General features: G+C 40.9%; 1 protein-coding gene across 2 annotated transcripts in view; it reads left to right on the top strand.

Annotated features, from left to right (window-relative positions):
• LOC126335146 (adrenodoxin-like protein 1, mitochondrial) overlaps nt 1–8,424 on the top strand; it is a 78,545-nt gene extending 70,121 nt beyond the window's left edge. Inside the window, exon 6 of one of the 2 annotated variants that reach the window (XM_049998110.1) lies at nt 7,870–8,424. In XM_049998110.1, coding sequence (XP_049854067.1) covers nt 7,870–7,973 — 104 coding nt within the window. In that variant the 3' untranslated portion in view covers nt 7,974–8,424. The remainder of the gene's footprint in view (nt 1–7,869) is intronic. The other variant, XM_049998111.1, reaches the window with a different exon arrangement.
• Nucleotides 8,425–15,728: the final 7,304 nt, after the last annotated feature.

Below are 15,728 nucleotides of genomic sequence, written 5' to 3'. Positions count from 1 at the left end.
TGTAATATCTTTTAATGTTTTACACCTATGAACATATGGGCTTCCTGCGTCATCGTAGCTGCGCAAGCGTGGTGACGCTTGTTATCTGGCGCTCTCTTGCAATTGCCGAAATGAACCTATTTCTAACAGTTCGCGGGAAAATAATGCGAGTGGTGGTTTTGAAAAGCGTTACATTCAAAGGAGATTTTCTTTTACATAAGATGAGCTATGGGTGATAATGTACAATGAATTTCTTAAATCACAAAGTGTTTGATTCTCATTTAAAAATCAACTTTCTGAGGACGACCATTTAGAAGAATTTCGAGCCCAGAAGACACATTTGTGTGATGTATCTTAAAGTGTAACAAATGCAAAAAAGATCAACATTATATGTGGAAGCTTAGCTTCTCTTCCAGCTTATTAATGTTAGAGACCAATATTATAGGTAAATGGTATGTAAATATTAATTTCAACCTTTCACTCTTCTTACTTGTGTGTTCGCACTACTTAAGTGTGATCTTGCTATTGGCTGACTACATCACGTGTCCCATGCTGTCATCAGCTGGTGAGATCACGTGACATGAGCTATGGCTTACAAAATCACATCACAATGCTGATTTCAATGCTTCTGAAAGTGATTTGCAGTGTTTGGTGGAATTCAAATTTATAACTTCATAATACGAAAACATGCAGCGTACATGTTGCTGCACATCAAAGGTCTTTCACTCTAGGCAAATGCTGGGATGATGGTCCCTTTGAAAGGGCACGGCCAACTTCCTTCCCCTTCCTTGCCTAATCCAATGAGACCGATGACCTTCTGTCTGTTCTCCTTCCCCAAACAACCCAACCCAACCCAACCCTATAAACAAGAAGCACAGATCAGTTTCATGTTACTGAAGTTTATTAGTGATATGGTGGAATTCAACACTGCGAGCTACAAAACTTCCCATTTGTTAGCAAATTCAGTAAATTTCCTTAAAAACATATGGTTTGGTCCAGTTCTTCTCAATACTCGAATCACCATTGCAGAAAAACATTAGTAGAAGTGTTGCCAATTTCCGCATAAAGTGATTTAATTACAGTGTGTCTATTTCTACGTGCTTATGCCATTCCCGACACACACTGACTGCCTTGTGTCGTGCTGGCGAGGAGTGACCAGCTCTGATGACAATGCACCAGTCAAATTACAAGCGCGCTGCTGAACTTTCAAATATTGCATAAGGGTGGATGATAGTACACTCGTGTTGCTACAGTAGATTACATTGTGTATGGCTGGCCCCACAAACTCCTCCTAGTCTGCAAGATACATTATACCCTTAGATTTTAAGAAGAATGTTATAAGTCCAGACTGAAAGGAGACAAGTGTTGACAGGATTTGACTACTACCCAGCCATAGGCGTAATAAGTCATGGTTGCAAAATACTGACACAAATTAGATTGTTGATGGTGAATAGCAACTAGCCAACAATTTATTTTGCACACATCAAAAAAAGTTTTTCATCACCTCTTTTCCGAGAGTTCCAGAACCTGTACAGAAAATTGTAATAGAGATCAACATAAACATCATTTGCACCCTTTTTAATGCTCATGAAAACCACACATTGCATGTTGCACCACCATACGGTGAGACCTTCAGAGGTGGTGGTCCAGATTGCTGTACACACCGGTACCTCAAATACCCAGTAGCACGTCCTCTTGCGTTGATGCATGCCTGTATTCGTTGTGGCATACTATCCACAAGTTCATCAAGGCACTGTTAGTCCAGATTGTCCCACTCCTCAACGGCGGTTCGGTGCAGATCCCTCATAGTGGTTGGTGGGTCACGTTGTCCATAAACAGCCCTTTTCAAACTATGCCAGGTGTATTCAATAGGGTTCATGTCTGGAGAACATGCTGGCCACCTAGTTGAGTGTTGTTATCCTGAAGGAAGTCATTCACGAGATGTGCATGATGGGGGCACGAATTGTTGTCCACGAAGACAAATGCCTCGCCAATATGCTGCCGATATGGTTGCACTGTCGGTCGGAGGATGGCATTAACATATTTTACAGCTGTTAAGGTGCCTTCCATGACTACCAGCAGTGTACGTCGGCCCCACATAATGCCACCCCAAAACAGCAGGGAACCTCCTCCTTGCTGCACTTGCTGGACAGTGTGCCTTAGTGTTCAGCGTGACCGGGTTGCCTCCAAACACGTCTTCGACGATTTTCTGGTTGAAGGCATATGCAACACTCATCGATGAAGAGAACATGATGCCAGTGCTGAGCGGTCCGTTTGGCATGTTGTTGGACCTATCTGTACCCATGCTGCATGGTGTTGTGGTTCAAAGATGGACCTCGCCATGTACGTTGGGCTTGAGGTTGCGCATCATGCAGCAACTGTGTTGCGCACAGTTTGAATTGTAACAATACATCCTGTGGCTGCATGAAAAGCATTATTCAACATGGTGGCATTGCTGTCAGGGTTCCTGCTAGTGATAATCCATAGGTAGCAGTCATCCACTGCAGTAGTAGCCCTTGTGCAGCCTGAGTGAGGCATGTCATCGACAGTTCGTGTCTCTTTGTATCTCCTCTATGTTTGAAGAACATCACTTTGGTTCACTCCGAGACGCCTGAACACTTTCCTTGTTGAGTCCTTCCTCGAACAAAGTACCAATGAGGATATGATCGAACCGTGGCACTGACCATCTCGTTGTGGTTGAGCTGCAGGCAACACGAGCTGTGCACCTCCTTCCTGTTGGAATGACTGAAACTGATCGGCTGTCGGACCCTCTCTGTCTAATAAGGCGTTGCTCATGCATGGTTGTTTACATCTTTTGGTGGGTTTAGTGACATCTCTGAACAGTCAAAGGGACTATGTCTGTGATACAGTATCCACAGTCAATGTCTATCTTCAGGGGTTCTGGGAACCTGGATGACACAAAACGTTTTTTGATGTGTGTATATAAGAGCCATGGTCTCCAACCATGTCTATCTATGACAAAATTGTGCTGACACGAATTGTTTACAACCAATGTGGAGACAAGACAACAACAGAAATTAAAAAGACTGTATTGTGCTTTGCTAGTGTGTGTTTAGAAACCAAAATTCATTTGTCTTCTATCCATTGACTGCTTCTCTTTTTAGTACACTGACTGTGGTTTACAGTGTTTCCTCATAATCAGTTTGTAGACATTTCAATTTGTGGAGTAAATTTTTACATATTAACTTCTATTGACACAATTCAACTATAGATATTTCTGCAGTTATCTACGTATAGTAAAGCATTATTTTATTAATAAAAAAGCTGGCATACTGTTGTGTTTCTTAGTATTTGAAAAGATTTGGGTGAATGATGATGTAGCAAACTAAATGCAATGTTGTTAAATACAATGTTGTTAGCAGAGCACTTGCCCGCAAAAGGCAAAGGTCCCGAGTTCGAGTCTCGGCCTGGCACACTGTTTTAATCTGCCAGGAAGATTCGTATCAGCACACACTCCGCTGCAAAGTGAAAATTTCATTCTACAATGTTGTTGTCCGCTATTCAGCTGGGATGGCTGCAGAGAATACTTTCAAAGTACAGGGTATGGCAATGAAACCTGCCAATTTGAATGGGGCACTGTAAAGGGACTTGTAGTTGGCCAATGGTGGGGATGGTCTCATTTGATATGGTAGATCAGGAAATGTGTTCACCACCTGCCTCTGAGGGATGAAATAGCGAAGGCAGCAGAGCGTAAAGTAGGTAAAAAGACGACGGCAAGTAGAAATGCTTGGGTAACAGAAGAAATATTGAATTTAATTGACGAAGGGAGAAAACATAAAAATGCAGTAAATGCAGCAGGCAAAAAGGAATACAAACGTCTCAAGAATGAGATCGACAGGAAGTGCAAAATGGCTAAGCAGGGATGGCTAGAGGACAAATGGGATGTAGAGGCTTATCTCACTAAATGTAAAATAGATACTGCCTACAGGAAAATAAAAGAGACCTTTGGAGGAAACAGCCACTTGCATGAATATCAAGAGCTCAGATGGAAACCCAGTTCTAAGCAAAGAAGGGAAATCAGAAAGGTGGAAGGAGTATATAGAGGGTCTGTACAAGGACGAAGTACTTGAGGACAATGTTATGGAAATGGAGGACGATGTGGATGAAGATGAAATGGGAGATATGGCTCTGCTTGAAGAGTTTGACAGAGCACTGAAAGACCTAAGCCGAAACAAAGCCTCGAGAGTAGACAACATTCCATTAGAACTACTGACGGCCTTGGGAGAGCCAGTTCTGACAAAACTCTACCATCTGGTGAGCAAGATGTATGAGAGAGGCGAAATACCCTCAGACTTCAAGAAGAATATAATAATTCCAATCCCTAAGAAAGCAGGTATTGACAGATGTGAAAATTACTGAACTATCAGTTTAAAAAATCTCAGCTGCAAAATACTAACGCTAATTCTTTACTGATGAACGTAAAAACTGATAGAAGCCAACCCCGGGGAAGATCAGTTTGGATTCCATAGAAATGTTGGAACACCTGAGGCAATACTGACCTTACGGCTTATCTTCGAAGAAAGATTGAGGAAAGGCAAACCTATGTCTCTAGCATTTGTAGACTTAGAGAAAGCTTTTGACAATGTTGACTGGAATACTCTCTTTCAAATTCTAAAGATGGCAGGGGTAACATACAGGGAGCAAAAGGCTATTTACAATTTGTACAGAAAGCAGATGGCAGTTACAAGAGTCAAGGGGTATGAATGGGAAGCAGTGGTTGGGAAGGGAGTGAGACAGGGTTGTAGCCTATACCCGATGGTATTCACTCTATATATTGAGCAAGCAGTAAAGGAAACAAAAGAAAAATTCGGAGTAGGTATTAAAATCCATGGAGAAGAAATAAAAACTTTTGAGGTTCATCGATGACATTGTAATTCTGTCAGAGACAGCAAAGGACTTGGAAGAGCAGTTGAATGGAATGGACAGTGTCTGGAAAGGAGGATATAAGATGAACATCAACAAAAGCAAAATGAGGATGTAGTCGAATTAAATTGGGTGATGCTGCACGAATTAGATTAGGAAATGAGACGCTTAAAGTAGTGAGTTAGTTTTATTATTTAGGGAGCAAAATAACGATAATGGTCGAAGTAGAGAGGATATAAAATGTAGACTGGCAATGGCAAGGAAAGCGTACCTGAAGAAGAGAAATTTGTTAACATCGAGTATAGATTTAAGTGTCAGGAAGTCGTTTCTGAAAGTATTTGTATGGAGTGGAGCCATGTATCGAAGTGAAACATGGATGGTAAATAGTTTGGACAAGAAGAGAATAGCTTTCGAAATGTGGTGCTACAGAAGGATGCTGAAAATTAGATGGATAGATCACATAATTCATGAGGCGGTATTGAATAGAATTGGGGAGAAGAAAAGTTTGTGGCATAACTTGACAGGAAGAAGGGACCGGTTGGTAGGACATGTTCTGAGGCGTCAAGGGATCACAAATTTAGCATTGGAGGGCAGCATGGAGGGTAAAAATTGTAGAGGGAGACCAAGAGATGAATACACTAATCAGATTCAGAAGGCTGTAGGTTGCAATTAGTACAGGGAGATGAAGCAGCTTGCACAGGATAGAGTAGCATGGAGAGCTGCATCAAACCTGTCTCAGGAATGAAGACCACAACAACAACAACAACAACAACACCTGCCTCAGTAGTGACAATTCATTGCACAAAGAAGCAGCACACATTTTCCTTAGAGGCCAACTTGTGTAATGGTCGGGTGATTGTTGTTGACAAGTGTACATTTCGTGTACATCTGAATTTTTCTGCTCGAAAATCTGTTCCTAACTGGCAATCAGTTGTTGTGTGGGTTGACACCTTAGGGCAACTGGAAATGTATGAAGAAGAGCAATAGATTTACCACAATCTTTTAGGTGACAATACGATGGTTGTTATAACCAGGAATAACACAATAACCTCTTCAGTCTGGTTTATTAAATCACAAATCACTTTTTAACAATTATGTTAGCCAAGCGTCTACACTGCCTCACACTCAGAAGTAATGCATAATTAAAGTTTGGTTATACCAATGTCCAAATGTGCATGGTGAGGTGCACATCCCGTAATTATTCCCGAGTCCAGTGACGTTCAGTCTCTCCAAATGAAGTTGCAAGATTTCCGCCGAGCAGCCAGGTAACCTCGAGTGGTGCGGCGAGTCATCCACAAGCAGCTGGAACACGGCGTACTGTACTTCCCGATGAGAACTGTCATTTGCGGCAGCGGCTGGCTTTATATAAGACTTGCTAGTTAATGGAGCCGTCAGCTGGGGTCGCTGTTTTCCAGGGAAAACCAATCGCAATGTTTCCTGGCATAGCCAATTGCTGTGTGCTGACAAAGGCGCGCTCGAAGGCGGCCAGCGATGGTAGCCGCGAGCCGCCCGGAAAAGTGCGGCCAGCGATGTATTTCTCGGCCAAGTAAGGGAGCCTGCGTGTGAAGACGGCCAGCGATGGAAGCAGCGGGCCGCCCAGAGAAGTGTGGCCAGTGATGTATTTGGCGGCCGCGTACTGGAGCACGTTGTTCGGTGTTTGTTAGTAGTGGTGTATACCACAATGGACAAGGGGGATGACAAAGCAATGAGATGGTCATTTTTGTGATCTCCTCAGTGCTAGACATGCAAGCATGCAGCTGCCCATTGATTCTGATTGTTCTGTGAGCCGGATTCTTCATGATGACCCCAGTTTCCACCCATACAAGTTAGCTGTGCTGAACAGGATTTGGTTGCAGGCAAAATTCATGTGAAGAATGGCTAGAAGAGTTGCCTCAAAATATGTCCTTTCATCTGTCTGGAACTGTGAATAAACATAACATCTGTTATGGTGGAGATCATTGGTCTCTCTCTCTCTCTCTCTCTCTCTCTCTCTCTCTGAAAAATCTCCATGCAATAATTGTGAATGCTATGATTTGTGAACAAGATAACAACTTTCTTGCCTTGTATTTAACAGATTTGTGACTGGCACACCATTCTGTACTGTAATGCATATTTTGCAGTAAAGTTCCCTTGTTGCCTGATCTGCTTGATGGTTGATCTTCTGTGGCCTGTGTGGTCCCCTGATGTAGCCACTTGAGACCTTTATGGAGATATCTAAAACTTGTTTATACCAATCATCCGAGGACTCTTGTACCTTTGAAGGAGAATATTTGCTCAAAAGTAGCCTGTTTGTAATTGACTGGCAACTTCAGAATTTGATGAAAACAATGGTGTAATTTGCTCGATATAATTTTTATAAAAGTGTAATTTTAAATTTCCAGTTATTAATAATGCAAAGTAGAAATCAGAATGTAAATACAATATTTTTTGTTTCATTGACCTTTTAAATTAGCAAGTTTTGTTGCTTCATCCTGCACACACAAAGCTAAAAAATATTGTTCACATGTTGAAACAAACTGTCTCTTTATAAACTGTAGCAAAAACACTTAAATCCAGTAGCAACATTTGAAAGAGCTTTAAATCCTGATGTATGGTACATAAGTTTGTATTTTGGATATCACAAAGTATGTGTAGTCTTTGAGAGCAAATAAGATAGTTACCATTTTAAAGGTCTCTGAATTTAACATGTTGTGTTTACAGAAATATTATTACTGTTTCATATGGGCAATTACTGGACCCTTTGTTTCAGATACAAATTTTTATGTAGTGACAATAAATAGAAAAAGCAACTTGCAACTTGGTATTTTTTTTTAATAAAAATACCTGAAACTGAAATGAGCTTGGTCTCTGTCAACAGCTCTTTTATTTCCAGCAATGTTCCTTAGTTAATTAGTTAAGGCTATGCAGGCTTTTCTGCTATCTAGTCCAAGCTCATCTAAATGTTTTATGTACTATTATATGATTATGTATTTTACTGGTTTGATTTATGCATTTCTTTATCATCAGGTTGCCAGATAATTTTGAAAAAGGAGTATGATGGCATGGTTCTTCAGCTTCCAAAAGCAACCCGAAACTTTTATGTTGATGGACACAAACCAAAGCCTCACTAAAGTGTTCACTTAACTATATGAACATATTAGTGCCTGTGTAGATATTTTTTTTGTGTGTGTGTTTTTTTAATGTACTCTATGGCTACAGTTTTGTATAAAAATGTTGTGCTCCATTGTAATGGGAATCTCACATAGAAAGCAAGTATAGACATAAATGTTGTAAATATATTGTAATGAAGAGTAATTGTAAAGTAATTTGCAACAGTATTTCATGAAAAGAAAATATTTTGTAAGAGATGTAAATATATGTATATTGCATATTAACTGCATTGTTTGTGAACTTTATTTAAGAAATGAACTAACATTCAAGTTTTAAATCTGAATTATCTTATACAGTGTACCAGTGATCAATGTTTACAAGACACTAACTCTGGCCAAGTCATAGAAATTAGAACTATTAACTTATAAAGCATTTAGAATATGTGACACAATAATAAACCAATTCTTGTGCCCAAGTAAGAGAATCACATGTTGCCCAATGTACGATGAACGATGTACTCTGAAACACGTCTTGGGCGTGCACCAGCATTGCTCACTTTCGGCAGAGATGCCACAGACCACCGTCTGTCCTAAGTTACAGAGCAGACAACCTCCGAATCAGACGTTCGGGCCGGGCGGTGTGATCGAGCGGTTCTAGGTGCTTCAGAAGCATTCAGAATATGTGACACAATAATAAACCAATTCTTGTGCCCAAGCAAGAGAATCACACCTCTATCTGTGTATCATGCAAGGGGTACTATAATTTTGACATTAATATAATTCACATGAGTGCCAATGACTTTTCACAAAATAGAGTTGTCAATGAGAGTGAGGATCTGCATAAAAAGACTGAAAAATGCACCCTGTCCCTCACAAAGCACGCACGCCTGCACATACGCACGTACCTGCCTGCCGGCTCTCCCCCCCCCCCCCCCCCCCCCCACACACACACACACACACACACACACACATAGGGTGGGAGGTGTATCTTCCAAGCTTCTACCTCATGACAACATAATTTACTTGTTTGAATCCTGGGTGGTTCCACAGCATGGCATACTCCTTCCCAAGATCTTGTTGAATTAAAATCTACTTATCTTAAGTGTGCATTATATCCTTTTACACCACATGAATATACAGAGCCATGTTTGATATTTGGGCTCATTTTTCACGCCAGGACTGCTTGATGTTTCTTCATCATCGTGCCTGCTCAACAAAAATTTTTGTATTTAGTTGCTGCTCTCTCATTCATGGTTGGTCTGTTTGACTTGTATGTCCATTTGGTTACTCAGAGCACTCCTCGTGCCTCGTATTTTGTGTGTTTTCGTGTACTGTTTTTCTGTGACCAATGGAAAGGATAGATAGCTGCTCACCATATAGAGGTGGCTAAGCATAGACAGGCACAGTGAAAAAGAATGCTAGAAATGTTCAGCTTTTGGACTAAATTCTTCATCAGAAGCAGAAAACACACACAACTTGCATACACATGACCTCTGTCATCTTTGAGTGTGTGAAGACAGTTTCTCTCTCTCTCTCTCTCTCTCTCTCTCTCTCTCTCTGTGTGTGTGTGTGTGTGTGTGTGTGTGTGTGTGTGTGTGTGTGAGAGAGAGAGAGAGAGAGAGAGAGAGAGAGAGAGTGAGTTTTCTATTTCTGATGATGAAGAATGTACCATCTTAATGCATCCTCTATGTGTTGACTGTTAATTTATTCTCTCCACATTGTTGTTATTCCATCCTTGACTTCCCATTGTCTTGATAATCAAAGTTATTTTACATACTGATGTTTGAGCACTGTGAAGAAGATAAGTATTGTACACCAGGTCCAACAGTGGAAAATGAAATGGTGAGATTGCTACTCACCATATAGTGGTGGTGCTGAGTTGCAGATAGACAGAACAAAAATATTGTTAAACAAATAAGCTTTTGGCCAAAAAGGCAGATCCTTTATTTGTGGCAGTAATTGAGTTTCTGCACTTAAGTGTAAGAAATTTTTGTTTAATTAAAACATCAGAGTGAATTAGAAATTCTAACATTTATGAATTTTCATTGATAAGTTATTATAAATATTGTAAATGTATTTGCTTGCATTGACTGGTGCTGTCCGAGTTTGTCACAAGTACAGTATTTCACGCCTTGTTGCCCACTAAAAATGTCCTCACATGAATGAGAAACTATGTCGGTGGCTGCCGTGTGATGAATTCAGATCTAAAAGGACGTAACTGTAAGTAGAGTTTATTTGTTCCGTATCCAAGGGTTCAATCATGTTTTTCATCAAATGTGTCTCAATTGTAACATACAACAATTTAATTTTTTTTTTTATCTTCAACACTATTCACTGAAAATCTTTTGACTTTGCATATTAAACAATGAAAACTCCAGGTAGGAATATCTACAATGTAGGAAAAGACAGATTGCTACTTACCATAAAGAAGATATGTCAAGTGGCAGACAGGCACAATAAAAGACACTTACATAAAGCTTTCGACGACAGCCTTCATCAGTAAAAAGAGACACAACAAGCAAGCACACCTCATGGACATATGACTGCCAACTCCAGCATTTCGCGCTGGAGTGCAACTATCACATGGGAAGCAAGCAACAATCTGGAGAGGCTGAGGAAGGGGAGAGGATGGTAGTGTACAGGTGAGGGAAGAGATGAACGCTGTCTGGTGGAGTGTGGAGGGACTAGACTGGCAACATATGCAGTGTTAGGTGGTTGGGGGGCAGGGAGGTCGGGAAAAGGAGCGGGTAAAGGTGGGCAGACGTGTTAGATTAGATTAGATTAGATTTACTTTCATTCCAATTGATTTGTAGTGATGTTTTACAACACTCATTTACTAAGATCATACTAGTGCAATGAATTTAAAATTTAAAAAAAAAAAAAGTTTTTTTATTTGTAAGGTAATCAATATATAATGGAACTACTACAATGCTTACTTATGATGGACATGTTACTGCACTGAAATGGTGCAGAAGTTAAATTGATTGTACTTTACACACACACACACACACACACACACACACACACACACACACACACACACACATCTGTTGGTTCTACTGAAAAATTCATCAATGGAGTAGAAGGAGTTGGCCACTAATACATCCTTTAGGCTTCTCTTAAACTGATTTTATTAATTGATTCTAAAGCTTTTTATGGCAGCTGGCAAGTTATTGAAAATGTGTGTTCCTGAATAACACACATCTTTTTGTTCAAGAGTAAGTGACTTTAAATCCTTGTGAAGAGGGCTGCAAATAAACAGTGTGTGAGACGATAATAGGGAGTAGATGGCATGGAACAGTGCTATGTAAGTGCCCATGGTTGTGCTGTGGATTTTTTATGTACCTTCCCTTCAAATGAGTAGTAGTTCTGGGTTGGGATAAAATTAGTAATCGTGCGAGGAATGAGGTACTGGGTTTGGAGTCTGAAGGACGTTGAGAAAGGTAGTGTTCAATAATAGGAGTAACACTATGGGCATGAGGGAAGTTGGAGTATAGGGAGGTGGCGTCAGCAGTGACAAATAGGGATCCAGGAGGTAAAGGGGTTAGGATGGTGGAGAGTTGGTGAAGGAAGGGGTTGGTGTCTTTGACATGGGAGGCTAGATTGTGGGCAGTTGGTCGGAGGTGCTGGTCAGTGAAGGCTGAAATTCTTTCGGTGGGGGCACATTAACCAGCCACAATGGGGTGTCCATCAAAGGCTAGCTACATACTTCAGTCCGCATTAAACCTATTAACAAACAACAGTACTTACATTTTGACAGTTGCCATCCTTTCCATGTTAAACGTCCCCTCCCATACAGCATTAGCATTTGAGGCAAACATGTTTGTCCAGATACACTGACACTCTTGCCTCAGACATCACTAGACGTAATTATCACAAAGGCCTAGTTCGAAAGATGATTTCCCGACCCATCACATTAAATCCTGCTACTGCTGATGACCCCCCCCCCACACCCCCGCCCCCATGAACCATAGAACTTGCCGCTGGTGGGGAGGCTAGCGTGCCTCAGCGATTGATACAGATGGCCATACCATAGGTGCAACCACAACGGAGGAGTATTTGTTGACAGGCCAGAAAAATGTGTGGTTCCTGAAGAGGGGCAACAGCCTTTTAGTAGTTCCAGGGGCAACTGGATGATTGACTGATCTGGTCTTGTAACACTAACCCAAACAGCCTTGCTGTGCTGGTACTGCGAACGGCTGAAAGCAAGGGGAAACTACAGCCGTAATTTTTCCAGAGAGCATGCAGCTTCACTGTATGGTTAAATGATGATTGCGTCCTCTTGGGTAAAATATTCCAGAGGTAAAATAGTCCCCCATTCGGATCTCCGGGTGGGGACTACTCAAGAGGACGTCATTATCAGGAGAAAGAAAACTGGTGTTCTACGGATCGGAGCTTGGAATGTCAGATCCCTTAAGTGGACAGGTAGGTTAGAAAATTTCAAAAGGGAAATGCATAGGTTAAAGTTAGATATGGTGGGAATTAGTGAAGTTCGGTGGCAGGAGGAACAAGACTTTTGGTGAGGCAAATACAGGGTCATAAATACAAAATCAAATAGGGGTAATGCAGGAGTAGGTTTAATAATGAATAAAAAAATAGGAGTGTGGGTAAGCTACTACAAACAGCTTAGTGAACACATTATTATGGCCAAGATAGACACAAAATGCATGCCTACTACAGTAGTACAAGTTTATATGCCAACTAGCTCTGCAGATGATGAAGAAATTGATGAAATGTATGATGAGATAAAAGAAATTATTCAGCTAGTGAAGGGAGACGAAAATTTAATAGTCATGGGTGACTGGAATTCGTCAGTGGGAAAAGGGAGAGAAGGAAACATAGTAGGTGATTATGGATTGGGGCTAAGAAATGAAAGCGGAAGCTGTCTGGTAGAATTTTGCACAGAGCATAACTTAATCATAGCTAACACTTGGTTCAAGAATCATAAAAGAAGGTTGTATACATGGAAGAATCCTGGAGATACTAAAAGGTATCAGATAGATTATATAATGGTAGGACAGAGACTTAGGAACAGGGTTTTAAATTGTAAGACTTTTCCAGGGGCAGATGTGGACTCTGACCACAATCTATTGGTTATGACCTGTAGATTAAAACTGAAGAAACTGCAAAAAGGTGGGAATTTAAGGAGATGGGACCTGGATAAACTGACTAAACCAGAGGTTGTACGGAGTATCAGGGAGAGCATAAGGGAACAGGAATGGGGGAAAGAAATACAGTAGAAGAAGAATGGGTAGCTCTGGGGGATGAAGTAGTGAAGGCAGCAGAGGATCAAGTAGGTTAAAAGACGAGGGCTAGTAGAAATCCTTGGGTAACAGAAGAAATATTGAATTTAATTGATGAAAGGAGAAACTACAAAAGTGCAGTAAGTGAAGCATGCAAAAAAGAAATACAAACGTCTCAAAAATGAGATCGACAGGAAGTGCAAAATGGCTAAGCAGGGATGGCTAGAAGACAAATATAAGGATGTGGATGCTTACATAACTAGGGGTAAGATAGATACAGCCAACAGGAAAATTAAAGAGACCTTTGGAGAAAAGAGAGCCACTTGTATGAATATCAAAAGGTCAGATAGAAACCCAGTTCTAAGCAAAGAAGGGAAAGCAGAAAGGTGGAAGGAGTATATAGAGGGTCTATACATGTGCGATGTACTTGAGGACAATATTATGGAAATGGAAGAGGATGTAGATGAAGATGAAATGGGAGATATGATACTGTGTGAAGAGTTTGACAGAGCACTGAAAGACCTGAGTCGAAACAAGGCCCCGGGAGTAGACAACATTCCATTGAAACTACTGACAGCCTTGGGAGAGCCAATCCTGACAAAAGTATACCATCTGGTGAGCAAGATGTATGAGAGAGGGAAAATACCCTCAGACTTCAAGAATAATATAATAATTCCAATCCCAAAGAAAGCAGGTGTTGACAGATGTGAAAATTACCGAACTATTAGTTTAATAAGTCACAGCTGCAAAATACTAACGCGAATTCTTTACTGACAAATGGAGAAACTGGTAGAAACCAGTCTCAGGGGAATATCAGTTTGGATTTTGTAGAAATGTTGGAACATGTGAGGCAATACTGACCCTACGACTTATCTTAGAAAATAGATTAAGGAAAGGCAAACCTTTATTTCTAGCATTTGTAGACTTAGAGAAAGATTTTGACAGTGTTGACTGGAATACTCCCTTTCAAATTCTGAAGGTGGCAGGGGTAAAATATAGGGAGCAAAAGGCTATTTACAATTTGTGCATTAACCAGATGGCAGTTATAAGAGTCGAGGGGCATGAAAGTGAAGCAGCGGGTGGGAATGGAGTGAGATAGGGTTGTAGCCTCTCCCCGATGGTATTCAATCTGTATATTGAGCAAGCAGTAGGGAAACAAAAGAAAAATTTGAAGTAGGAATTAAAATCCATGGAGAAGAAATCAAAACTTTGAGGTTCACCGATGACATTGTAATTCTGTCAGAGACAGCAAAGGACTTGGAAGAGCAGTTGAATGGAATGGACAGTATCTTGAAAGGAGGATATAAGATGAACATCAACAAAAGCAAAACAAGGATGTAGTCGAATTAAATTGGGTGATGCTGCACGAATTAGTTTAGGAAATGAGATGCTTAAAGTAGTGAGTTAGCTTTATTATTTAGGGAGCAAAATAACTGATGATGGCCGAAGTAGGGAGGATATAAAATGTAGACTGACAATGGCAAGGAAAGCGTGTCTGAAGAAGAGAAATTTGTTCACATCAAGTATAGATTTAAGTGTCAGGAAATCGTAGCCATGTATGGAAGTGAAACATGGATGATAAACAGTTTAGACTAGAAGAGAATAGAAGCTTTCGAACTGTGGTGCTACAGAAGAATGCTGAAGATCAGATTGGTAGATCACATAACTAGTGAGGAAGTATTGAATAGAATTGGAGAGGAGAAATTTGTGGCACAACTTGACTAGAAGAAGGGACTGGTTGGTAGGGCATATTCTGAGGCATCAAGGGATCACCAGTTTAGTATTGGAGGGCAGCGTGGAGGGTAAAAATTGTGGAGGGAGACCAAGAGATGAATACACTACACAGATTCAGAAGGATGTAGGTTGCAATAGGTACGGGGAGATGAAGTAGATTGCACGGGATAGAGTAGTATGGAGAGTTGCATCAAACAAGTCTCTGGACTGAAGACCACCACAACAACAACCAGAACAACATCGGATTAAGAGGAGCCTAAAGAATGTGTTGACCAAATATTTCTATTACCATGACAAATTTCTTAGTATAACCAACTGATTACATAGTGCAGTGTGCTGTAATGGCACTGATTGCAATAACCTGCTGTCAGAGAATTTTGCCATCATGTCTGGCCTCTGTATGTTGGTACAACAACTTCATCTACAACCAGTGGTGTTAATGAACTTCAGTATTACAGCAGGGGAGGTTGTGACACCTGGTGCATGTAAGTACTGGCTGCCCAGTTGACAAGAGTTGTTGAATCAGTGACCACTATGGAGTGGACTACTGCTGTCTGGCCCAGAGATGCTCTGTTGCTCTACCACTGTCTGCTGATGTAGTCATTTTTGTCAATAAAGCTACAGAGCCTGCTATGTGGGCCAGCTTCAGCTCTCATGGGCTTAGAGTTGAACTAGGACTGTTCTAGCCACTGACCCACTTGCCATCTACTGTTGCCAGATGCAGTCAGCCAGATACTGAGATGTGTTGTTCTCTCCCAGGATGACACCATCCTTGCTGCTAGCCGCTGTTGGTAGAACA

The sequence above is a fragment of the Schistocerca gregaria genome, chromosome 2, assembly GCF_023897955.1.
Source record: "Schistocerca gregaria isolate iqSchGreg1 chromosome 2, iqSchGreg1.2, whole genome shotgun sequence".
NCBI classification, from domain to species: domain Eukaryota; kingdom Metazoa; phylum Arthropoda; class Insecta; order Orthoptera; family Acrididae; genus Schistocerca; species Schistocerca gregaria.
The sequence above is the reverse complement of the archived record's forward strand: the minus strand, read 5'-3'. Positions and strand labels throughout refer to the sequence as shown.